The sequence below is a fragment of the Anabrus simplex genome, chromosome 7 (genome assembly GCF_040414725.1).
Source record: "Anabrus simplex isolate iqAnaSimp1 chromosome 7, ASM4041472v1, whole genome shotgun sequence".
Classification (NCBI taxonomy): Eukaryota; Metazoa; Arthropoda; class Insecta; order Orthoptera; family Tettigoniidae; genus Anabrus; species Anabrus simplex.
Window position 1 is genome coordinate 83,491,810 of NC_090271.1, and position 27,794 is coordinate 83,519,603.

Sequence of the window (27,794 nt, forward strand, 5' to 3'; positions counted from 1 at the left end):
AACACAATTATGAATCAATTACCTGCAAACAAGTTATAAAAAATATGTTCAGCACTTTTGCTGAAGGCTGTGGTTCCTATTAGATTGGACTAATTTCGAGGGGGAACATTTCTTCAAAGTTTTGCAAACTGAAGGTTGGGCTTGGTTTCATAAAGACATTAAAAATGACCGAGTATCATCGTTATTCTAGCATCAGCCTGGTCGGCCTGTGTGCCACCTAACTGCATGGTGAAAGAAAGATGTTTATCATGATTTAATGCTATTCTGAAAGGAATAAATTTAATTTGATTCCCTCCAGATAATTCGCTGAGTGTTCCTATCATCTGCATGAACCATGACTTGCCGATATATTTCAAGCAATATCTGCAGTGAAGGCAAAGGTACGCATTTTAAAACTTAGAATAACAGAGTAAAGATCCACTTGTATTGTCGTTCCAACAATTACTATATCATTCAATGAAATATTGTTAGATATTTTAGCAGATGTAACAAATACAACCCTCGTTTTTGTAGGCGAGCTACTAAGATTAAAAAATGGATGATGGGGTAGGTAGATAATAGCTTCCACCTTCATTCCCTGACCTTAACCATTTGCCCCTTGGCCTCTTACTCATGAAGAAAATTAGTACTTGTGCTTAAGTGAGGGCTGCCTACTGAAACGCAGTTCTAGTTGAGTTAGTCTTGACATGGCATGATTGAAGGAGTTTCCCAGAACGTGAGGTTTCTGCTTGAGGGGTAAGCGAACTATAAATCTACCTGTAGAATCCCTAGTGGTATTCTCTGCAAAGTGCCTTTCTGTGGCTCTCTCTTCTCTTGTCATGACTGGGGATGTAAGCTCTTCTATTTCCCAGAACTGCTGTAGCTGGGTGTCTAACATGTCCTGTGACTTCAAGAAACATGTGATTAGAGTAAGACCTTTTTCATCCCTCTGGTGGTAGTCTCCAGCAATAATCCATCCTAGTTCAGTGTCTTTAAGAATAGGATAATCTGGTGATCGAGTTCTGCAACCAAGTTTCAATAATGAAAATAAATGTTCTGCGCCTGTTAATAACTCAGTTACACCTGGCTGGAAGAACTTGGGGTCAGCAAGCTTCAAGTCAGTGAGCAAGTTCCAATGCTCAATCTGAATATAGAGCTAACCACTCTACCCCACCACGTGCCAAAGTTATGGATAGCAGAAGTCTTTACCTTTCACCCTTCCAATGGCCTTCATGGCTTGTACGGAGATGACTTTACTTACTCCATGGCTCTACAGTCCTTTAAGGACCTTGGCCTCCTTGACCACAACTCTCCAGTCATCCCCATCTTCAGCATGCCTACGCCACCTCCTGACTCCAACGGTCCTCAGATCAGTCTCCACATCCTCCAGCCATCTCATCCGGGGCCGACCTCTCCTTCTGCCCCCAGGGTGCCCTGTCAGTGCCTTCCATGGAAGTCTTCCCTCCTCCATCCGTTGCACATGCTCAAGCCATCCAATTTATTCTCATTTTGACTGAGGTCACCAAGTCCAGCTCCTTACACAATAATCTTATTTTTCATTTGTTCTGATTCTCCATAAATCTCCCTCCTTCACCAATCCAAATATCTTTCTCAGTACTTTCCTTTCCCACACATTTAATCTTCTCTCTGTGGCCTCAATCAATACCCATGCCTCACTCCCATACATAAGTACTGGTTTAATTATTGTTTTGTAGAGAGTCAGTTTTAAAATTTTTACTTCTCAGAAGAGGGTACAGTGCTCTGTAGGATCTGTTGGCAGCCTTAATACGATTTACAACATCTGTCTCAACTTTATTTTCTGATGTTATTACTGAGTCTAGATATACTGCTTCAAAGGTGTAATCATCCACTTGGAGTTTTTCGGTGTTCCTTCCACTTCTCTTCGTTACCATATAGGCTATTTAGATTTAGCCTCTCACTTATCTCTAAACCCAAAGATCCAGCCGCATCTTTCAGCTCCCTTAAGACAGTTGTTACGTGCCTCGTTACTCCTAGCAGTTATCACCTCACCATCTGCATAAGCCAAAACTTGGATCAGTCTACTGTAAATATTACCACCTGGATTAGTAGTTATTGATCTTGCAGCTTTTTCCAGCACTAAGGGATCTCCTTGCCTTAGGCCTTCATCAGTTCTGAAAGATCTTGACAGACTTCCCTGTACTTTTACCTGACTTCTGCTGTTCTCCAGGGTCACCTTAATTTTATTAACTTCTGTGGGAATTTAAAGTACTTCATTGTTTCCAATAATGTTGATCTCTTTACTTTGTCTAGGCTTGTTTAAAATATATAAAAAGATGTCCTAGTCGAACGTTGTATTTGTATGTCTTTTCCAGAGTCATTCTCGTGGTGAAAATATGGTCCATCGTCAATCTTCCAGGTCTGAAACCAGCTTGGTACTCCCCCCCTTTTTTTTTTCTCGCTAGGGGCTTTACGTCGCACCGACACAGATAGGTCTTATGGCGACGATGGGATAGGAAAGGCCTAGGAGTTGGAAGGAAGCGGCCGTGGCCTTAATTAGGGTACAGCCCCAGCATTTGCCTGGTGTGAAAATAGGAAACCACGGAAAACCATCTTCAGGGCTGCCGATAGTGGGATTCGAACCTACTATCTCCAGGATGCAAGCTCACAGCCGCGCGCCTCTACGCGGGTACTCCCCTATGACTCTTTCTGCTCTACTACTAACTCTCTTTGTTATGGCTGTAGAGAGGATTTCGTACACCGTTCTCAGTAAGGATATACCTCGATAATTCTTGCATTGCTTGCGTGACCCCTTCTTATGTATAGGGCATGCATATATTTTCTAGTGTCCAGTCCTCTGGCATTTTACCTGTTTCCCATACCTTTTTAATTATCTCATGTATTCTCCTCACCAACACTTCTCCAGTTTTACCATTTCTGCAGTTATGAGGTCATTCCCTGGAGCTGTACTGTACTTCAATTGTTTTGTAATTTCACTTATTTCTTCAACTGATGGTGATCCCACATCGTCTTCATCCTCACCTCCATTCTCATTGTTCCTGTCTTTCCCCTCACACTCATCTCTCTGAAGTTTCCATACTACCTGATCCTTCTTTTTGTTCATTTATTGGTCTGACAGAAAGTAATGTTTCGAAATGTTTTGCCCATCTTTCCAGAATTCGTTCTTTCCCAACAATCAGTCTATCAGTCTCATCGTTAAGCATATTCACTCTAGGTTGATATCCCTTCTTTACTTGTCCAACCCCATGGAAGAATTTTCTGCCTTGTTTGTTTTCAAAATTCTTCTGCATTTCATCCAATCTCTCCCTTTCTTCTATTCTTTTCTTGTTCCTTATCAATGTCTTTGCTATTCACAGTTTCTCTTTAAAAACTGCCATATAATTTTGAGTGGGTCTATGTAGCATTCTTTGTCGGGCCAGATTTCTCTCTTCTGGGAACCTTACCCACTTCTTCGTCATACCATTTATTTCTATTCTGTTTCCTTCTCTCTCGAAGTACTTCCTGCACTGTTGTATTTATTGCTAGCTTGGTTTCTTCCCACATTTTATTGATGTCCACATTCCCGTTTCTGCCCATTGTAGTTTTCTTAGCAGCTGGTCTCTATACTCTTCCTCCTTCTTCTCATCCCGTTCCGTGCTTCGTCTCGGCGGACCAAATGCCGGACCACGGAACTGTTCCGTTGTCTCATTTTACTACGTAATTCAACTTTTCCTCAAGAGATGGCAGAGTGGGTTGCATTTGTGATTTGTGTAGGGATTCTTTCTTTGCAATGTTATATGCTCTTTGCTAATATATATCGATAGTGTGCTTGGTAATATTAGTTTGAAGTGGGCTATCTCTCGACTTTGAGATTCGCTTGTAAACAAGATGGCTGCCAGTATAGAACTGATATTTACCGATATATAACCCCTTTTCGGAAGTAATGATGATTAGGAATGTATTTTTTTCAGTGAAATTAGTAGTAATATTAGTATTAGTGTGAGCAATGCTCCTGAAGAACAAATAGATGTGGAAATCGAAGAGGAAATGCAAAAAGAAGGCCGTGTTACAGCTCAGCAGGCGGACTGAGTATGGACACGTGATGCTAATAAAATAAAATGTTTTACTGTATTCTTTGTTCCGCAGTTTGTGGTATGAAAGCCTTTTGTTTTCATGTATATTTAAATCTTTAATGGTCTTGTAAGTAAGAAATTTCTCACGACATGAATCGACACTATATTTCCTCCAAAATAATCCCAGCGCCAATGCAGTTTCAATCCAACAAATATGCAGGGCTCAATGGGTTAACAGCTCTACACTATAGTCCTTGCTCTGCTCAGCTCTGTCCCTGGGGATTAATTACCAGGCTTTCTTGGATCTTGATCTTCACTAGTATATGATCTGAATCACTGTCTGCACCACGCATGCTTCTCACATCCATAATATTGGAGGCATGTCGTGCATCTATCAGCACAGGGTCTATCTGGTTCTTTGTCGGACCATACGGTGATATCCATGCCCCAACAGAGGATACCGAATTGAATACTATCCGTCACATTGCCAGATTCAATAGCTTCAATAGCCATTTTATAGAAAATATCATCAACAAACATAAATTTCGCCCCAAGATCACACTTAAAAAAGAAACATCTAAACATGATTCTTTTTCCACTTTTACTTACGTCAATGGAATTCACAAGATCACCAATGTTTTAAAGAAAAAAGGTATGAAAATAGCCTTTAAAACCAACAACAACAACACATACATCTTACATCACATATTAATAAAATAAATAGGTACGCAAAATCAAGTGTCTACAGGCTTAAATGTAACACATGTTCTAATATTTCTTATGTGGGGCAGACTGGTAGGAGTTTTAACATTAGATATTCGGAACATTTCAATGCAGTCAGATATAACAAAATTTACTGTGATATCCTGCCACTGGCTGGTTTTCTTTCTCTTTACTTACTTTAGCATTGTAATCCCCTAGGACAACTTAACATCATACTTGGGCAACTTGTCATATACTTGCTCCATTTTTTCCATAGAACTGTTCTTTCTCTTCCCCTTCGGCATCCTCTGTTGGGGCATGGACACTCATTAGTGATATGTTGGCAGATCTCCCTTTCAATCTTAACCGGCATAGTCTGAGGCTTATTGCTTCATATTCAGTCATATTATGACTGATCGATTTCTTGGCCATAAACCCTGTTCCTTTTCTATTTTCTTCCTCCCCACTATTGAACAAAATGTAGTGCTGTAGATCTGCCACCTCGATTGTCTTCCATCTTATCTCCTGTAATGCTGCCACATCTATCTGGTATTTAAGTAATTCCTCCTCCAATTTTCTATTGGCCCCAGCCTGAAAGATAGTTTTCACATTCTATGTTCCAATATATCCATATTGTTGCCATTTAGCACGCTTTAGTCATCGTAAGTTTAGGAGCGTCCGGTTATCTCTATTTGGTTTCTGAACAATATGTACTTTTGTGGTGGTGAAGTTGCTAGTCCCACGCACCAACCCCCAACCTGGAGGACCACGGTATCACTCTTAGCCTGGATCATCACCTTAGACCTGTCCGGCTTGCGTGGCCCTCCCAGGAGCATATGCTCCCGCCGGTGTAGCTCTAAGGATCATCTGAACACGCAAGCCTCCAAAACACCCGGCAAAATGTATTTTGCCTTTGTCAAGGTGGTGATACCATCGGGAGGACGGAGATGACCTTGCTTTTTAAATACTAGTACTCGTGTTTATTACTGTTTGTTTATTCATACCCTTTGCTTTGTAATTCAGTGACCATGGAATTGCTCTTGATGTGTAAATTACCGTATATTTTTTTATTGCATACTTTTGTTGTTGTTATTATTACTACTACATATCCCTTAAAATGTAAATAAACTAACATTAAATATAGTAAATTATGCTTATTTCATTGCATATTGAAATTACTATGACAACATGACTTCTTTATGATGTAGATACAGTATAAAAGTATTTCTTCCCAAATAGATTTGTTATACACCCCCCATGGATGAGGGACGCAGGCGAAGAATACACCCACGGTATCCCCCGCCAGTTGTAAGAGGTGACTAAAAGGTGACGAAGAGATGATTGTATTAGTACCATCATGTGGAGAACACCATGGGTCGCCTTTACTTGCGAGTAGTACCACTATGTTAGGTACACAATAGGTTTGTGATTAGTAGCAACATAAGGCGAGAGTATGGGTTTTCCGGTACTCGTGATTAGTACCATTGTGAGAAACACCACGTGTCTGGGCGTTGCCTGTGATTAGCACCACTATATCAGCGGCACATTGGGAGGAACACCATGGGAATACCTGCGCCCGTGATTAGTACACTTAGCTGAGGAACACCATGGGTTTGCGTTGCCTATGAGTGGCGCCATTATGTGAGAAACACCATAGGTCTTTGTTACCTGTACAAAGTAGAATACTTGTGAGTAGTACCATAATGTGTTGAACACCGTGAGTCTACACTATTTCTGATTAGTACTGCACCATGACGAATACCATAGTTTCTACTTTACTAGCGATACGTACCATTATGAGGGGCTGTTGACCTGGATTTTGGACTCCTTTAGACAACATGCATCCTCGATTCAGGCTTGTGCTTTAGAAGCAGTCCCTTGGTCAATAATTCTATTGTTTATGATAGTTTCTGAACTGGATCCACTGATTGTTTTAAATTCATATCCATCCATTCATTCTTAATCATCACCATGTTTTTTTAATTCTGGTCAGTGGATGATTTTGTACTTTTAAACTGTCATTGCAATTTGTCTCATTTTATACCATTAGGGGCTGTTGACCTAGATGTTAGGCCCCTTTAAACAACAAGCATCATCATCACATTTGTTATACCTACACCAATCAAACTACAGACTAGGGAAGTAGCTTTTACTAAGATACATAATGTTCTTACATATACGTATAATTGAAGAACTGAAGATCCATATACTGGTAAATGGGTCGCCTTGTGGTAGAAGTAGAAACTGTGTAATTTGGGAGAGAGCAAGCCCATGTGGCAGGCCTATTACGCATCATAAGAAACTGAGTGAACTGGCTGTGCAGTTCGATGGCATTGCTGTGAGCTTGGTTTCAGGAGATGGATTCAAGCCCCTCAGTCAGCAGGTCTGAAGTTATAATGCCAATTTAAATGGTTCGTTATTGGACATTATACATTTTCCAGCTAACTCATTCCTGGTTGCCAGCATTTTGCCCCCCGTGTGCTAGGTTGGGCTCATCAGTTGGTACGTTAGAAATTCAATTTATTTTAAGTATTAATATGTTGATAATAATACTACTACTTCTGTAATATATGTGGTTTAGTTATAAGATTAATATTTCTCTAGTAATAATGTTATTAGAAGAGTTATGTATATATAAAACAGAGTCCTGTAAATATGTAAACGACATGATGAATGAATAAATACTACTACTACTACTACCTAGCACACCTATCAAGATGCTAGCTAGTGCATACCATGAAGGCCACTGTGTAGGCTACTTGTTGTGTTTTTTTTTTTGTTTTTTTTTTGGTTCCCTCATTTTTATTTTAGGCTAATGCTGTGGCTGTACCTTTATTAAGGCAACAACCGTTTATTTTCATTTTAAGTCCTAGCCCTCTTTCCTATCCCATTCTTGGCTTACAACCTGTTTTCATGTGATTTAAGCCAATATATATGTAAAAATCTGGTAATGTTATTTGACTCATTAGCGCCCCTGTACCTTTCCTGTGTTTCCCTAATGTTGTAAGCTTGAGATACACCAAGTTGCAAGCTGAAAATATGTTTAAAATGCCCCCCACCCCCTACTACTTATTGAAGAAAGAAGACAACATCCAAGCAAAAGGAAGGACACCGGACTGAGTGGTTCAGACGGCTGAGGCACTGGCCTTCTGACCTCAACTTGGCAGGTTCGATCCTGGCTTGGTCCGTTGGTATTTAAAGGTACTCAACTAAATCAGTCTCATGTCCATAGATTTACTGGCACGTAAAAGAACTCCTGCAGGACAAAATTCTGCCACCTCGGCACCTCCGAAAACCGTAAAAGTACTAAGTGGGATGTAAAGCTATCAGCATTATTATTAAAAGGAAGGACAGATATGTGCTATCTTGAACTTATAGAAACTGCAATGTATTATACAATCTAGATTCTTTTCCCTCCCCCCTCCTAGTCCCTTTAATAATACAGTTTTAGTAATGTGTACATCAGAATAAAGGCAGGAAATGTTTAAAATTAATTTAAGCGAGTGAAGGAGAGAATGTATGACTAGCTCAGGTTGGTGAGTTTGAGTCCGGCGGTATTTGAAAGTGCTCAAATATGCCAGTCTCATGTCTAGATCTACCAGTACATAAAATAACTTGCGGGACGAAATTCTGGCACCTCGGCGAATATGAAAACGATAGAAGTAGATAGCAGAACTAATATTCAATTCCGCAGTGAGCTTGAAAGCTGGCCTAATTTCCGTTCACGTAGCTTGGCACATTAGTGTTCCTATATGGTGGGTTCGAGTCCGGCGGTATTTGAAAGTGCTCAAATACGCCAGTCACATGTCTAGATCTACCGGTACATGAAATAACTCTTGCGGGACGAAATTTGGGCAGTAGAACTAATAACATTATTACAGTATTTTCAATTCCACAGTGAACTTGAAAGCTGACCTAATTTCCGTTTATGGAGCTTGGCACATTAGTATTCCTATATGTTTCCTGGATAAGCTTGAAGATATAACCAGTCTGCAGGCAGAAAATATGCCCAATAATCTCTCTCCTTACAGGTTATTGAAGAGAGAAGGAAATGTTCGCGCAAAAGAAAGGGAAGTCATTAATTGATGTCTGGAGCTTTTGAAATTCACACTGCAAAGTCTTATTAAATAAATTGCATCGTTTAACACGCCCCTCTTTTCAAGAATATGGTTATAGTATGCCTACTGTATAACAAAATAAAGACAGAAATATGTGGCATTAATTTGAGTGAGAAAGTGTGTTTATTTCCTTAATTCCTCATTGAGAGTGGAAACCGATTTAATTATGAATATCTTGATTTATTTCATCTTAAATTTTATAATTTACTAGGGTAGGGAAACATTCATTATCGGTGTTTACATTGAGGTTAGTTTATGGTTATGTCTGGTGATTTTAATATGTAACCAGGCAGGTTGGCAGCAGTGATCAGCCATTACAAAAAAGAGAAAATAAGAGAATCGGGCGTCGATATTTACTTTCTAGTGTATTGCCTTACGTGGCGATTACTATACACCATAATGGCCTAGCACTAAGTGTAATATGAAGCTATGCATAATTACTAATGGTTAGAATATACTTAAGTATGAATTACTTACCACCTGGCTAAGCAGGAATCTCCTCCGAATAACTCTCTTTATATCTTGAAGACGTATTTTCAAGACAGGATACTAGAAAGAAACAAACAACAACAATGTGGATTTTTATTTCACAGAAGGATTTTAAAATATCATAGGCTTCAGCTCTACTTGTGAGAGGATCTTATCATAACACTCTTATCACAACACACACACAGAAATAGTACCAAAATTTATCAAGGGTCCAGAGAAGAAAAGCTGAGGTTTAGGGTATATAAAATTGAACAGACCACTTTACGTGTATTGTCCTTTACTGCTTGTAATGCATGGAGATAATGAATGTACACTTTATTTATAACCTACTCTGATGATGAATTTTTTTTTTCACCAATGGGAATTGAACGAGCTAGTAAGTACACCATAATGGCCTAGCACTAAGTGTGAGAGGATTCTATCATAATAACCAGAAGGGCTTCTTGCAAAGTCAAATGTCATGATTCATTAGTTGTTCTTCTGAAACATCAGGCATGTTGTACATCGTATTGCATTTTCCTGCATGAAATTGTCCTACATTCTTCCTCAATACGACTCTCAGGAAATGGTAAAAGAATGTCATTAATGCAACTGAATCTATCGTTCCTTTGCAGACTGTCTGTTATCAACTCAGAGGCTGGTAAACTCAGAGGCTGGTAATATCCTGAAATAGGATCACTGAAGGTTATGGGGTTACAGGAAAACTGCAAAAACCAATGTTGGCAACCTAGCCAAAACAAAGAGTGATGCAGTCTGCAAGCTACAGTTTTTGTTCTGGTTTGTACTAACGGATGGATGAAAAAATACAGTATTCTTCAAGAAACAGCAACAGGTAGACTTTCAGATTATGAGTGCTTTAATTCACAGAATCCTGTTAGGGCACAAAACACCAATTGCAAGAGGAATTTCATTAGATTTTATCAACTCCACTGTCTACGGTTCCATGAATTTACTAAGCCAGACAAACTAAACGAGGTTTCATCCACATTTGCGGATCAAGAAAATCATTGTACACTTTGAAAATTAAAATTTTTCAAGTTTGAACATCAGCAACATCCATCATTATGAAAAACACTGTCAGTGGCTGCCACCTGAAACTTACTCTTGCAACAGTGTACTTTGATCGCTACTCATCCACTACATCCACGCTGCCCTTCATCAGGTTGTAAAATGTTATTAGTTCTGTCTTCTCTTTTTCAACCCTGCTGTCATGTATTTCATCTTCATCATGCATAGATGATATCATCAAAACACTTCTGCACTTCTTTGGAACATATGATAGGACCATAGCATTTCCTCTGAAAGCAAAGAAACTGCTGTGAACTGCATTTTTCCTTGTATTTAGCATTACTGCTGGAATTTCCAATTTATTCTTCTGAAGAGTACTGACAACTGCAATATTCTTCATATTTGCCACTTCATTCACCAAGTCAACAGAGACGTCCATGGTTATATTTCTACCAGTTCCCATACCTGGCTCTACTAGCCTTTTGATGATACTACTAGGTTTGTTCTTTATACAAAATGGATCTGTTTGTCTGCATAGATCTCCACATTAACAGTGTGATACATGCATCAGCCACTGACATTACTTTTACACCATATTTCGCTGGCTTTCTTGGCATGAACTGCCTGAAACTACAGCGTCCATGAAAGCTCACAAACTTTTCATCTACAGTTTCATATTCTGAAACACTCAGCATGTCCTGGCAATGCTTCACGAACTACTGAAAAATTTCCCTGACAGTCGCAAGCTTATCTAGTCTCTTCCTCTCAGCCCTAGTTGCTTTGTCATTGAACCGAAGTGCACGCAGTAACAAATAAAAACAGCTATACCTCATCACAAGGTGAAAATGTTCAGGAGCTATCCCATCTGTGGCCCAGAGATCTTGAAAATTCTGTTGAGAAGATTTCACGACACCCGCTAGGTACAACAGTCCAAGACGAGCTTTCACTTCTTATACATTTGTCTCTAACACGTCCCATAGGTGACTGTAAGTCAGCATCATTTTCTGTAGCTGCACATTTGTGAATTTTACAATACACTCTAGGATTTCATCAGGGAAGAATAACTTCCAGCAGTCTATAACGGCACTGGCACCCTTCCCTGGATTTTTTTACCCCTGGTGGATGGAGAACAATGTTCTGTTTTCTCCACTGCCCACTTCTTGGGGGAGCATGAATTCTCCAAGTAGTCTTGCTGTCACATCCTATATTCTGTGACCCAGGATTTAAATTAATATCAAAGTCATTTTCATCTGCTGAAACTTCGTTTGCACTATCGCGGTTGCTTGTGGAGCTTTATTATCAGAGTAATACATCTCTGACTCTCATCTATGCGAGGTAAATGATCATCAATATCTGGCAAGGTGACATCATCATCTGATGAATACTGAAGCCTCTTGCTTCTACCACTTTCCTAAACATTCATAATATTGACCAATAAACCAACTAATTATTCACTTCTAACCAAGAGCAGAGCTTGCTAACAATGTAATGTGGCTGGTCGCAGGTGAGTGCTGTGTTCACTTGAGAAACACAACACTGAATGTGGCACTTTGCAGGTTAATTGTTTCAAACTTTGTCTCTAAAAATGTGTGTTTAATGCTTCGTGACACTGTAAAGGGAAGGTAGGTGAGGGTTCAGGTTTCAAGTCCAATAACTGATGATTTCAAAGATATTTGAAGATGAAAGTGAGACCTGCGACCAACTGCAGATTAATATTTTGTAGGTTTAGGATTCATATTTAGCAGATACAGAATTCACATTTCATTTTGCATACTCTTGAATTCCCATTTCTTATTCAGTTATGTTTATTATTATATTCCTTAGTGTCTCCCATTTTTATTTACAGTTAAATCTTTTCAATTTTTCGACAAATGTGGTGTGATAACCAAGGACCCCGAGCTGATTCCGGCACTGGTGCCACTTACTTGTGTCAGACTCCTCGTGTAATCCTTTCAGTGTGTGCAGCTCCATGGTTTAATCAGTCAGCACGCTGGCCTTTAGTCCAAGTGTTCCTGGGTTTGATCCTGGCTGGGTCGGGGATTTTGATCTTCAATGGTCATTTCCTCCAGCTCAGAACTGGGCATTTGTGTTTGTGATCCTTTCAATATTAGATTTCATAGCATGTATTGCCCCACTCTCGCAAGTGGGCTGGTCACCCATGAGCGTCAACTCGAAATAACTGCAGCAGGCCTCTCTGGAGGCACATACCATAATAATATATAACGTTCTGTAATAGTCGGTAGAGTGGAGTGTGTGTGTATTAAGATGGACACACCCTGGCTCTGATTAAAGTTAAACTCAAGGACCTTTAAACTCAAAGGCTGCTACGCCAATCATTCAACTAGGAATCAGGACTTCATATTATGAATAATTTCCCTCATATTATACCATGAATACACTTATACATTTTCATTTGCAACTGCAGGTCAAAAAAGACCTGACACGAGTGTTTATGTACCTCTCCTTCACATGAGTACTTAAGGTTTAAAACAGCAATCACTACCATCACCAAATATTTAAATACAATAATACATAGAGTAGCTTTAGGGATTATGCTGAAGAGATCAAACTCTATTCTCTTGGCAAAATCAGTTATTCCACAAGGTGGTCAGCTGAATCTCCTGCCCAGCGTCAGGCTCGCCTTGTCAGTCAGGTTTCGAGACAGGTTGAGTTGTGGGGATCTGAAACTCCCAGCCAATACAAGGTTTGCCTTGCAACTCAGGCCTCAAGACAGGCTGAACTGCACGGATCTGAAACTATTGGCCAATGCAGGGTTCATCTTGCCACTCAAGCCTCGAGAGGGGCTGAACTGAAGGGATATGGAACTCAAGGTCAACAAGAGGTTTGTCTTGCCTTGATATTGGCCAATAGCTGGAGTATTCATGGACATCTCCAGCATTAAAAATCAGAAAGGCATACCACAATGAAATAAGCATAAAACTCAAGAGCTGAGACCCTTTTGTTGAGAACAGATTGGATGTTATTGGAGACAGTTTTAGGGATACATTAGTGATATCACTCTTCACATTTCAGAAAATCAAGGGATATTGTAAAGCATCGTAAAAGCTGTGTGTTTCTGCGACCCAGATCAGATTTTCTTTGCTTTGGCAGAGGATGATGTCACGATTATCAAACAGATTACCAACTACAGTTGAAATGGGTTAAGACGTCCCTCTCTAGTGTGCTTCCCAGGTTATTACGTTATTATTCCGAAGTCCCAGGATGTGTCTTATTAACATGCTAAAGAAACCTGGATAGTACATTTACGTCACTCTTTAGTATGTTCGTAACTCCCACCACAAGAAATTTAAATTAGGATTCCCGGCCATGTTGCACGCACGACGGACCAGCGACAACTGGCCTGGATAAGGATTTGATAGAGAACTTAATTTCACAGCTCCGGAGTGCCGTTTCATGTTGGCCTACAGCTGCAGGAAGCGTCAATCCCAAGCCAGTCTTATTCCTCTTTGCGCATCTGACGTGTTGGCGCTTAATTTTACATTCGTGAGACCTCTTTCATACGGCGCGGGTTCAACCAGCTTCCACGCTGAACCGCCTAGGCCTAAACTAGGAAATGATTGGTTACTGTGTAGGCTTTCGGACTTATGCCGTGTCAAGAAAATAAGGTGAAATTCTTTACGTTTTACAGAGCTCTGCAGTTATTTGTGATTGGACATTAGTTTGTATGCATGTCATCACATAGAGCGGATCGACCATACTCGCGGCAGAGCTCTGCAAAACGTAAAGAATTTCACCTTATTTTCTCGACACGGCATAATCTCAAAAGCCTATACAGTATCATGTCTGTAAGTACAAGGCGTGAAAGCATCAATGGCAACATTAAGAAATGATTGTTCAAACAAAATCCTTCAGATGACGTTTAGGCAGAAAGTAACCATGCACAGGAGAAATGTTTGAGCGGGCAATTCGTAGTGAGTTGCGGTCCCACGCCCGCAGTTACTTGTTATTGGACATTAGTTTGTATGCATGTCAACATATACAGGGGATCGACCATACTCGCAGCATCAGTACTGTACTGTGACCTGTATCAGAACCTAATAGTGTACCTATAAGTTTCAATTTAAAAGTTATTCATGTGCTTTTTTCCTTTTCCCGCGTGATTTACAGCAGTTGTTACGGAACCTGAAATAGGCATTGAGAACTTAATACCTTTAATGTTGGAAATACCAGTAGTCTCGTGTTTGGGAAAGTGTGGTATCAATTAGACCCGTTACTGAGAGAGTATCCTCAAAACTGCACCCATCTTTTTCTCTAACGAAATGTGAAAGACACAGCATGCTTGAACTATTTTTGTATTCTTAAGTGTAGAAGGAAAATGAAGATGTTGATGGTCCATATTTATTACCCAGACTGAAAAGGGTGTTGAAAAGTATCCACTGGAAAGTGCAGGGAGTTTTGCACTGCTTGACCCGCTGTGTGTGTGTAAGTGTCAGCAGAAGCAAGTGCACCTGCGCATGCAGACGGGCGCGTTTTACTTCCGCACCATCTGTAAGAGGCCCGAGTGACTTGTGTAACAATGCACATAAATTAGTTCTACTGCACTTACGTGTGTAACAAGTAACAACGTACGTTCATTAGGTCTACTGTACTTAGGCATAGTGGTTTACAGGACATTCAGTTATGGAGAAGAAAGCTAGGCCATTTATAGATGATGAAAAATTAATGAAGTTTGAGAAGGTGGATACTAATCCACACAAGAAATGTGTGAAAATCGCACAGATGTTGGATTTCCTACGACAACTTTAAACATAAGCGATATGTATAGTTCGCGGGTCTAACAACATTTTTCCTTGATGTTTTACTGTGTTGGTGTTCTTAAAATGTATTATTTACTTATTTTTAATTAATTATTATTTTAAACACTTGCTTTTTGTTTTCATCAAAATTATTTTTACGTTCAAACCTAACCTTAAATTTAACAGTGAAATTGCTTTTCATTTTTTAGCACGTTCCATCTTTATGACTTTCTTTTCGGTCCCCACAAAAACGTCTTAACCAGTTTTGACTGTATAAAAACAGCCACATTATCAGTAGTTGGCAAGTTAATGATAATAATAATAATAATAATAATAATAATAATAATAATAATAATAATAATAATAATAATAATAATGTTATTGGCTTTACATTCCACTAATTACTTTTATGGTTTACAGGACGCCGAGGTGCCAGAATTTAGCCCCAAAGGAGTTCTTTTACAGGCCAGTAAATCTAATGACACAAGGCTGACGTATTTGAGCCCCTTCAAATACCACTGGACTGGGCCAGGATCAAACCTGCCAAGTTGGGATCAGAAGGTCAGCGCCTCAACCATCTGAGCCACTCAGCTCGGCAGTTGGCATGTTGAAACGTCTCTCGTGCTCACCAGGTGGCTGTCAATCTGTGCAGATAACCACTTTGAAGTCATCTGCTTGGCTGTCACTTTGAACGCGCAGATGAACTGCTATTTGCCATGATGCATGTTCTGCAGGCTGGCCACAACTTCAAGTGATAAATCTTTAATATTAAATAAGATACAGGCAACTCAACTGTAAGATTACCACTGTTTCCTGAATTTTATTTAGTTACCTCAATCGGAAGCCATAGTTTTTGGTCACTCTAGTCCATAAAGGCACATATACAACAAGTAGAGATATATTTCTCCACTAGTACGTTGGCACTGCATTGTGTTTATCACATGATAGCTTGCAGTGGTGTTGCTACCGGCGTGCTAGCAGGCCATTACCTTGGGAAGGTGAACTGGTGAACCCATGCTGCACAGGGATGAAAAACTGAATCTTATGATTGAGTTCCCTGAATTTCATTTAGTTAGCCATATTTTTGGTCAGTCTTGAATACTATCTGATAGTCTCAGAGTGATGATCACCCATGAAATAAATTTGAAGAAAACTGTGTTGTTGATTGGGTGCCAGTGTTGCCAACTTAGCAAATTTTTTTTCCTAAATTTGGCAAATTAGAAGACTGTCGGTGGAGAAATGTATCATTTAGCAGACAGCGGATTTTTTGGCGGAATTCTAGATTTATTATAATGGAATTTAGTTTACATTCTTAAAAAATGTGTACTCCAATCTGTCTCCAAGCTATTCCGTATTTCTTATCAGCAGCTAGCAGTCATATGATTGTTATTTGGATTTGATGTTATGAGGTCATGGTATCATAAATTTGTAATGCGTGAGGAAAGGGTACTTTTTTCTTATTGACGAATGATGACAGACAATTAAATTGTGAGAGAGTAGCATTTGTATGTATGCTATGAAGGAAGACCGTTTAATGAACTGGCCTGTTTTGTGTGTAGCCCTTGAGGTAGGGGATTCACCTAGTTTGCACCCGGCACTAACACACCTACAACGCAGGCAGGGGGTTAATCCCAGTGAAACTCACAGATCAGGTAAGTGCAGACATTTACATTTATTATTATTATTATTATTATTATTTGAGATTGGATTTATTGGTGGAATTTTAGCAGATTTTTAGTAGTATTTAGCGGATCTTGAAAATATAAGTTGGCAACACTGTTGGGTGCAGACAGCTGGAAGTGGTAGGATGAAGACCCCTGGGATGACCTAAGCAATCATGGGCTAATATACCACCCAATGTTATGAAGAGCATAAATCTATACTACTCCGTATCGCAGACAGCTCGAGACATGTAAAGAGAGAAAGTGAGAGAGTTAATTGCCACTGAAAAACATATCTTTCAAGTAAGAAAGTATACAAATTAGTTTCAAATAATGTACAGAAAAGTATGTTTTCACTCATGAAGAAATTTGTTAAGAGTAACCAAGGAACTGCAGAGGATAGGGGCGGTGTTAACAAGGTAGAACAGTCCCTGTACAAATGCAGTCCTAGCCACACAGCATTTCCTTGTGAGTGGCACACTAGTGACTGAGCAGTAGGGTTCGGAATTGAATGACCTAAATAAGTGCAAAATTTGCCCTAAAAACTAGCTAAATATGACCGATAAAAGGTAAAATATGACTTATAGGATTTAGTGATAGGTATTAAATGTGAGGGTATTACTAACATCAAACATCTTACGTATCAAAAAGTGATTAGTGATAAACTGACAGAGCTATAGTAAGTTAAAACTTACAATAGGCATTTACATTAAATTGCTTTACTGCTGCTACTTTAACTTCAGATGTTTTACTAAAGTAGTGATGGACAGAAAAATGCCCAACTGTTTGGAGAAAACAGTTTTCTGCTGGAAAACGAACAAACTGCTTTTAAAAGTTACACTAAACAGTTTTTTCTTCAATACAGTCCACAGTTTGTCTTTCACTGTTCGCGAGTGAGTAGACACTGATGTAACCTACCTGCGCTTTCAGAGCAATTCGGCCTGAAATCGGTATTGTTTGGCACGTAACCACTCCCTTTCCCTCACTGTCAAATCAACTGTTTGTCTGGTATTTAGTTGGCAGTGAGCCAAGAGCTGTTTGGAAAACAGTAGGTTCGAATCCCACTACCGGCAGCCCTGAAAATGGTTTTCCGTGGTTTCCCATTTTCACACCAGGCAAATGCTGCGGCTGTACCTTAATTAAGGCCACGGCCGCTTCCTTCCAACTCCTAGGCCTTTCCTATCCCATCGTCGCCATAAGACCTATCTGTGTCGGTGCGACGTAAAGCCCCTAGCAAAAAAAAAAAAAAAAAAAAAAAAAAAAAAAAAAAAAAAAGTTTCAACTCCTTTACACTAAAAATATATATTTGTCTTCCAGTTAAAAGTTTTTTTTGAAAACTGAATGGCTTCTTGACACTGTTCCTATTACTGCTGAATGTTCCCTTCCAGGTAGGCTGTTATTTATTTTGAGCTTGCTTAATGTGCCCTAAATTGAGTCTAATGCGGAACTTTGAAGCTGATTGCCAGTCACTTTTTGAGAAGGTAGCTTCGTCTTAATTTCTGTAATGAAATGAGGAAAATAGGAATTTGTTTTCTTTGTAATGAAAGCACGTGTCTTTACTTAATAACTTAATGTATAAAATGGTTCCATACCTTAATGTTGTTAGACTCCAATTCTACCGTGACCCTGGAGGGGGAACGTTTGAAGCTGCTTTACGTCTAGTATAATAATGGTGTGTGTGTTCCGCTGTTTGCTCCTCCTTTCAGGGAAGCAAGGCTGCGGAGAGGGGAGGAGGCGTGTCGCTTACTGTCATGGCTTCGGCTCTAGAAGGGATGGGGAGAGTGGATGTACAAAATGGCGGAGGCTCGTTCTTATTTATCATTTTATGGTCTGTGTTGTTTCTTTTGCCTAAAGTTTCAAGACTTGATAATATCCCTTCGAATATAGGTTTCTATTGTCAATTGTATCATTCAGGTTATTGTCCTGATTACATTTTTGTTCTAAATAAATATATACATTTTCTAATGTATTTAGAAGAGCTCCTTTGTTTATTTTTCGTAATATAGTTAAATACTGCTCTATAGTTGTGAACTGACGTCCGGTTGTACTCATGTGCTGGCCCATCGCAGAAATTTTTTTTATGTCTTTCAGCATTACTTGCTCTAGGTATCTTACAGTAAAACTGTGCCCTGTTTACCTGACATAAGTTTTTTCACATTGATGACACTTCAATTTGTAAACTCCTGATTCTAAATGTTTGTTTTTTCCTAAGGAATTGACACAATATTGTAATTAAAGAATTTTTGCTATGTATTATTGCTGGTTGAATACGCGATCTTATAGTTATATTTTCTAAACAAATTCGTTACTGTATATAAGTTGGGGTTATTGAACATGAACTTGGCATATTTATCTTTCTTTTTTATTTCGGGTGTTAGATTAGTTTGTAACTTCTGTTTGAATTTTCTGATTATTTTGTTTACCATTTTTAGTTCAAATCCATTGTATTGGGCTTGTTTGCGGATAAAGAGCATTTCTTTTTCTCGTTCTGTGTGTGTAAGGGGTATATTAAATGCTCTATATATGTAACTGTAGTAAGCTGATCTTTTTTGTGATTCTGGATGCAATGAGTAGTTATTTATTGTAATGGGAGTAAAAGTGGGTTTCCTGTGTATCTTGAAGACAAACTCTTCCTTTTTCCGTGTTATATTTATATCTAAAAAATTTATGGAACCTTCTTTTTCTTCTTCTACTGGAAGACAAATAGATATTTTTAGTGTAAAGGAGTTGAAACTTTTAACAGCTATTCTAATGAATAGACATAGTTTAAGCAGGCTAACTATGTATTCATCCTGTATCATTTCATCAACCCATTAACCCTCACATTGTTTTAACATCATTTGAATTTAATTTTATATTCAAATTAGTCTTTAAGAGGAACAATGTACCTGAAAATAATGTATTCAGAAACTTAGCAATTCACCTAAGCTTAAAAAAGTCAAAAACATATCAGATGTAAGGCTTTTCAGGCGTTTGCTCTATTAACCAGCGTTTCGTCTTAGGTCTGACACTAGACTCATCAGAGTGGGATGTGTCAGACCCTACCCACTGACGCTGGGGTGTATGCAGGTGAACTTACCAGAAGCCCTTATAAGAGGCACAGTCTGATAACTGCATACGAAAGACAAATCTCCACAATGGAATTATTGCCTACCTAGCAATTCCAAATGGAAAATTCTAAATTCCCATGGAGGGAATTAGATATTTTTCACCAATAGAGCATGTCAAAAATGTCAAAAACATATCAGATGTAAGGCTTTTCAGGCGTTTGCTCTATTAACCAGCGTTTCGTCTTAGGTCTGACACTAGACTCATCAGAGTGGGATGTGTCAGACCCTACCCACTGACGCTGGGGTGTATGCAGGTGCATAGTCTAGTGTCAGACTTAAGATGAAACGCTGGTTAATAGAGCAAACGCCTGAAAAGCCTTACATCTGATATGTTTTTGACATTTTTGACATGCTCTATTGGTGAAAAATATCTAATTCTCTCCATGGGAATTTAGAATTTTCCATTCGGAATTGCTAGGCGGGCAATAATTCCATTGTGGAGATTTGTCTCCCGTATGCAGTTATCAGACTGTGCCTCTTATAAGGGCTTCTGATAAGTTCACCTGCATACACTAAGTAGGCATCAATTTTTTGGTAAAGAGACAAAGTCTCTCATAGTACATTGGCACTGCTGGTGGCTCCAGGTAGCCTATGCAGTGGCCTCCACGGTATGCACTAGCCAGCATCTTGGTGGGTGTGCTAGGTACCAACTGATGAGCCCAACCTAGCACACGGGGGCGAAACGCTGGCAACCAGGAATGAGTTAGCTGGAAAATTTATAATGTCCAATAACGGACCATTTATATTGGTATTATAAATTTACTCATTCGGAACAAATATTTCAGGTTCCCTATGGGAATCAACATCAATATCTTGGAGCATTTTCAACGACATTATTGGAGATAAACGTTCTCAAACCAGCCCTCTGCCACGAGCCATCAAGGAACTGGATTTGTATTTGAAAGATGACATTTTACCTCGTGTAAATGAAGCAGAAGAATCTAACTGCCCCTCCGACTGGTGGAAAAATCACCAACATTTATCCCAAATTAGCACAAATATTCATAAAAAAGTGCAACATAGTGGCCACATCAGTGCCGTGTGAAAGACTATTTTCCCGAACTGGACTGACTGTTAATGAGAGGGGAACAAGACTATCATCAGGAAAGGTCGAAATGCTGATGTTCCTCAATGTAAATACGAAGAATTAGTGCTTGAGTATTTTTCATAACGGGTATCATGTGAACAGAATAATAAAGTGTAGCATAGTGATCACATATGTGCGATATGGAAGACATACTTTCCCAATTGGATTGGTAATTTAATGCCAAGCTCTCACAAAAAGAGGTCAAAACATAAGTGTTCCTTAATGTAAATATGAATAATTAATTTTTAAGTGTTTTCCTAATAATGGGCATCTTATGAATACTCTTGTTTGTTTGTTTGTTTGTGTGTGTATTTATCTCTCTTATCTATAAAATTCTTTAACTGCTATTTCTTACAGCAGTTCTCGTTAAACAATAATCTTATAATGTTATATGATGAACATAGATGCTGTATAATAATACTATTATAGATACTTCAATAATAACGGACTGGTTAACAAAAACTCTGGGTGCCGTATCAATGAGCAGACTGCCGCGATGTCAGTTGATAGCTTAATGATAAGTAAATGTCTTTGAACTATTTTAAGTAAAGACTATATCCTTTGCTTAAGAGTGGAGTCTTCACTTATCTTATTGTTCTTCCCGTGTATCCTTCATACAGCTATTTTGTCAGCCTTCAGCTTGTGCTGTCTGCCTAGACATTACAAAACAAGTTAGTGTGAAAGCTGGTGAAAGATCTCCTTTCCTATCTCGCAGCCCCCTTGTCCGTGTGACTCACTCGTGTTTCACAGAGTCCCATTATGAACGAATGACCTGTTGTATACAAACTGTTTGAGAAAACAGTTGTTTTTAACAAACAAACAGTTCATTGGCATTTTCCTAACACAGCAGAAATGACCACCACTATACTAAAGAGAACTGTTCCGACAGTAGGCCTACTGAAGATATCCTCACCAAACTCTTTCACATAATTTCTTAATTTCACATCTTCACTGCACTTCACATTAGGCAAGACAGGATCCACTGTAGTACAAGAAGTGTGAGCAATCTGCTGAAATTCATTGGCGGTAAAAAGGGAAGGGGGCTGCAATTGGACCCGTCAAGGATGAACTGGGCTAGAGAAAATGTGGGATTTCCTAGGTTGCTAATTGCTTCTCAGCTAAATGTATCTACTTAAATTACATCTTCTTCAATGAGACGTCCTCACAGCAGCTCTTTCTTGGAATCAGGTCTTCTAAACCTGCTACCTGTCTATTCCAGGAAAAAAAAAAGTCTACTCTATTTGGAAATCCTGTGTTCGAAACTTGACATAGATAACATGTACCCTGTAAAGAATGACGCCTCAATTTATGCAAAAATGCTCATAATATAATCAAATAAGACTTTATATAATTAAATTGAGCAAAATATGACCAAAACAATGAAAACAGCCAAAATATGCAATTATAAGCAATATAAAATTGCTTTAAACAGGTTCAGGGACCTATCGTTCACACTTATTTTTTCAGATTTCTGGTAAAATAAGGAATGATATATGACTTTTCCATAACATCTGATTATTATTATTATTATTATTATTATTATTATTATTATTACAACTTCCCCCATGCGGAGGCTGCCACAAGGACAAAGTATGTCGACTACACAGTATTTTGTCTTCTAAGTTACTGTTGACTTTGCTAGTGTGCCAGGTAGAAAATTCACCAAAAGGCTCAAGAATGGATTTGGAATACGGTTCTTCAGATGTTATATAGATGATTGCGGAGTATGGTCACTGAACCTCGTATTGCGGCGATAGTGATGTCGTGAAGTCGTGTCCGGCTGAGACCGAGAGAATCTCATAGCTGTACAAGAAATTTAGGGATTGTGCCTCGAGCTCCGATCATGAGTCCATGGACGGAAATATTGTCTAGGTGATATTTATCTTTATAGTAGTTTACAGTTGGCTGGTTAATTGACTTCTTTTCGGCGTCCACCTCTTCGGTCTGGCCAACGTGCGACTCAAAGCGTATTGTGGGATCTAACCTTACTGATCAGTTTGTGTGCATGTGAGCTACTGGTGTCTGCAAGAAAATTTTTTTTTACAAGTTGTTTTACGTCGCACTGATGCATATAGGTCTTATGGCGAAGGTGGGATAGGAAAGGGTTAGGAGTGGGAAGGAAGCGGCCGTGGCCTTACTTGAGGTTCAGCCCAAGCATTTGCCTGGTGTGAAAATGTGAAACCACGGAAAACCACATTAAAGGCTGCCGATAGTGGGGTTCAAACCCACCATCTCCCACATGCAAGCCCACAGTTGTGCGCTTGTGACCGCATGGCCAACTCGCTTTGTGAAAGAAAGTAATAAAAGCTAGTGTTAAATAGTATAATTATGTTACGTTTATCTTTTCAAAGTAATCTTGTAGATTGTATTTTAATGTTTTATAGAGCAGACCACGATGAGATGGCATATTTCCACAAATCAGTAACATTATACATATGTGGTTACACTGTACTTAGATTGATTTTAAGGCTCTCCGAGTCAGACAGCTGGTGGGCAAACAACGATGAACAAAATGATGATGATGATGATCAGGTAAATATTTAGGTGGATTTTAGAGATATGTATTAGTAAGCAGTGTCTCCCTAGGACCTTTTTAGTGGGCGCACTGCCCTGCCGTTTTTAGAGACCGCCTGCCTAATATAACTTAGATATGTGCTAAATACATAATATTAACACATGCCTCAACTATGCTGGAAGGAAAAGTTCTGGGTAAGAAGGGAAGAGGAAGGCCAAGGAAGTAGTATCTGGATTCCGTGATGGACAGGTTGAATTTGAAAAAAATATGTTGACCTGAAATGCTCAGCAGAGACAAATGTGGTTGCAGCGACAAGGCCTTGCCTTTAGGATATGAATGAATTAGTACATATCTGAGTGACTGGGTGCTCCAAACTAACATGTAAATACTGTAAAACTGTTAATTTAAATGATAAATCATTATTATTAGCATAATTGCATCAATTACATCGGAGATCAAATGTTCAGCTTGACCCCTACATAGTCACAAGCGGGAGTCTGGATTAGCGTGGAAGCTCATACGAGCCCTCTATTCCGCAGGACGTCACAAACCTGTATGGCAGTCCACATGTCCACAGCAACTGTGTGGTAGGCCTAAGTCTGCTGTTACATGATAGAACACTAGAAGTTCAAAATACTCTGTTATGTCATGTTCGTGATAATAGCATTAAAATAGTTCAATTTTGCAGTTAATGTTTACCTGTCTGATATTATTGTTAACACCCTGAGGGGAATAAATTGAAATTCTTTTCATACTGAAGTTTTACGTAGTATTTCCCGCCCGGCTACTCATTCTTGCCACCCGGCTGACAAAAATTTCTGAGGAGAAGACTGGTAAGACATGTTCAGTTTCAACATGAACACAGTATTTTTGAAAAGCACTAAGAATATTTTTATTGAAATAATTTTCTTTTTATAATTAAAGCAGTTGTATTTGAATGAAAAGACAATATGATACTGCTGTATAGGTACACACCAGCAGGAACAACTCACAGGTTCCACATTGTTGTATGGCTGGAAGTAAAGTCTGGATGAAGTCAGCAGGATCCTGCCTGGATTCACCACCAAAGGAGTTATCTTGCTTCCTTGGGTCTCCAGGATCACTTTCTCATATAGATCTCCCAGCCAGAGGGTATCAAAACCCACACGCGACTGTCGGGAGTACACAATGGTGGCTATCTGTAATAAATATGAGCAAAATAAAATGACTTTGCTACACACAAAAAATCTAATGCAGCAAGAGCAAATATATACGTTATATCACAAAGTATTTTTAATAATTAGAGTGAAAATTGTGTTTAAAACTGATGAAATATATATATATTAATAAATTAAAACCAGATTTTGCACTATGGGAAGCAAATTTCTGAAATTAAAACATCTTGTTTGCAATTGCAACCTCTGATTTGAAACTTGTTGGTATGCCGAGAAATGTTGTGTTACCACTGTTCTACAGTGTTGAAGGATAGAAAGTAAAGGCTTCGTCATTGAACTGATTGCAGGCCTTTGAAATGTGGATGTATCGTACAATGTTCAAGATCTCATAGGTAGACCTTGTCACCAATGAGGAGGTAGTCCTTCGATCTGAGAAATCACGTGAAGTCTTAATCCTACAAAATGCAGGAAAGCAGCCTGTTTTGGTCATATCTTCAGAAATGACAAATACAGTCCAATACAACTGATCACAGAAGTAAGACAGAAGGGAAAAATGGACGTGGGCAAAGAAAATGATCTTGGATATAGAACCTCTGAGAGTGGTTTGACATCAATGATATAGAAACACTGATATGGGAAACAAAAAAAAATGGGAAAAAGTTACTAGGCGCCAACCTCCTGTGAGGAGACAGCAGCAGAATAATAACAACAATAATTTTAAAATGCCTAGGATTTGCCGATGCCCTTGCACTCCTGTCTAACAGGAAGCCTGACAAGTCAAATCACTACAGGAAACAGCAGAGAAAATTGGCTTCAGAATATCCTTCGAAAAGACAAATCATGTTAACTGACCCATCACTCATAAATAAAATCACAATAGATAACAGGAAATCAAAATCATTGGCATACATACATACATACATACATTATCATTACAGACTGTTATGCCTTTCAGCGTTCAGTCTGCAAGCCTCTGAGAATTTACTAAACGTCGCCACAATCCTCGATTTGCAGCTAGTGTTGTGGCCTCATTTAGTTCTATACCTCTTATCTTTAAATCGTTAGAAACAGAGTCTAACCATCGTCGTCTTGGTCTCCCTCTACTTCTCTTACCCTCCATAGCAGAGTCCATTATTCTCCTAGGTAACCTATCCTCCTCCATTCGCCTCACAAGACCCCACCACCGAAGCCGGTTAATGCGTACAGCTTCATCCATTGAGTTCATTCCTAAATTAGCTTTTATCTCCTCATTCCGAGTTCCCGCCTGCCATTGTTCCCACCTGTTTGTACCAGCAATCATTCTTGCTACTTTCATGTCTGTTACTTCTAACTTATGAATAAGATATCCTGAGTCCACCCAGCTTTCGCTCCCTTAAAGCAAAGTTGGTCTGAAAACAGACCGATGTAAAGATAGTTTCGTCTGGGAGCTGACTTCCTTTTTACAGAATACTGCTGATCGCAACTGCGAGCTCACTGCGTTAGCTTTACTACACCTTGATTCAATCTCACTTACTATATTACCATCCTGGGAAAACACACAACCTAAATACTTGAAATTATCGACCTGTTCTAGCTTTGTATCACCAATCTGACATTCAATTCTGTTGGATTTCTTACCTACTGACATCAATTTAGTCTTTGAGAGGCTAATTTTCATACCATACTCATTGCACCTATTTTCAAGTTCCAAGATGTTAGACTGCAGGCTTTCGGCACAGTCTGCCATTAAGACCAAGTCGTCAGCATAGGCCAGGCTGTTTACTACATTTCCACCTAACTGAATCCCTCCCTGCCATTTTATACCTTTCAGCATATGATCCATGTAAACTACAAACAGCAAAGGTGAAAGATTACAGCCTTGTCTAACTGCTGTAAGTACCCTGAACCAAGAACTCATTCTACCATCAATTCTCAAGGAAGCCCAATTGTCAACATAAATGCCTTTGATTGATTTTAATAATCTACCTTTAATTCCATAGTCCCCCAGTATAGCGAACATCTTTTCCCTCGGTACCCTGTCATATGCTTTCTCTAGATCTACGAAACATAAACACAACTGCCTATTCCTCTCGTAGCATTTTTCAATTACCTGGCGCATACTGAAAATCTGATCCTGACAGCCTCTCTGTGGTCTGAAACCACACTGGTTTTCATCCAACTTTCTCTCAACGACTGATCGCACCCTCCCTTCCAAGATGCCTGTGAATACACTGCCTGGTATACTAATCAATGAGATACCTCGATAGTTGTTGCAATCCTTCCTGTTCCCTTGCTTATAGATAGGTGCAATTACTGCTTTTGTCCAATCTGAAGGTACCTTACCAATACTCCACGCTAATTTGACTACTCTGTGAAGCCATTTCATCCCTGCCTTCCCACTATACTTCACCATTTCAGGTCTAATTTCATCTATTCCTGCTGCCTTATGACAATGGAGTTTATTTACTATCCTTTCCACTTCCTCAAGCATAATTTCACCAACATTATTTTCCTCCTCCCCATGAGCTTGACTGTTTGCAACACCACCATGATGATTTCCTTTTACATTGAGAAGATGTTCAAAATATTCCCTCCACCTCTCCAGTGATTCCCTGGGATCTGTTATGAGTTCACCTGAATTACTCAAAACACTGTTCATTTCCTTTTTCCCTCCCTTCCTAAGATTCTTTATTACTGTCCAGAAAGGTTTCCCTGCTGCTTGACCTAGCCTTTCCAGGTTATTACCAAAATCTTCCCATGACTTCTTTTTGGATTCAACAACTATTTGTTTTGCTCTGTTTCTTTCATCTACGTAAAAATCCCTGTCTGCCTCGGCCCTTGTTTGGAGCCATTTCTGATAAGCCTTCTTTTTACGTTTACAGGCTGCTCTCACTTCATCATTCCACCAAGACGTTCGCCTTTTCCCATCTTTACACAGAGTTGTTCCTAGGCATTCCCTTGCTGTTTCTACTACAGCATCCCTGTATGCCACCCATTCACTTTCTATATCCTGAACCTGCTTACTGTCTACTGTTCGAAACTTCTCACTAATCATATCCTTGTACTTCTGTCTAATTTCCTCGTCCTGGAGATTTTCTACCCTTATTCGTTTGCAGACAGATTTCACTTTCTCTACCCTAGGCCTAGAGATACTTAGTTCACTACAGATCAGATAATGGTCTG

General features: G+C 39.2%; 1 protein-coding gene across 3 annotated transcripts in view; it reads right to left on the reverse strand.

Annotated features, from left to right (window-relative positions):
* Positions 1 to 27,794, reverse strand: part of LOC136877277 (protein FAN) — a 320,909-nt gene that overhangs the window by 270,978 nt on the left and 22,137 nt on the right. For all 3 annotated transcript variants that reach the window (XM_067151194.2, XM_067151193.2, XM_067151192.2), the window contains 2 exons: positions 24,471 to 24,656; positions 9,329 to 9,400 (listed from right to left, as the gene is read on the reverse strand). In XM_067151194.2, coding sequence (XP_067007295.2) covers positions 9,329 to 9,400; positions 24,471 to 24,656 — 258 coding nt within the window. The remainder of the gene's footprint in view (positions 1 to 9,328; positions 9,401 to 24,470; positions 24,657 to 27,794) is intronic.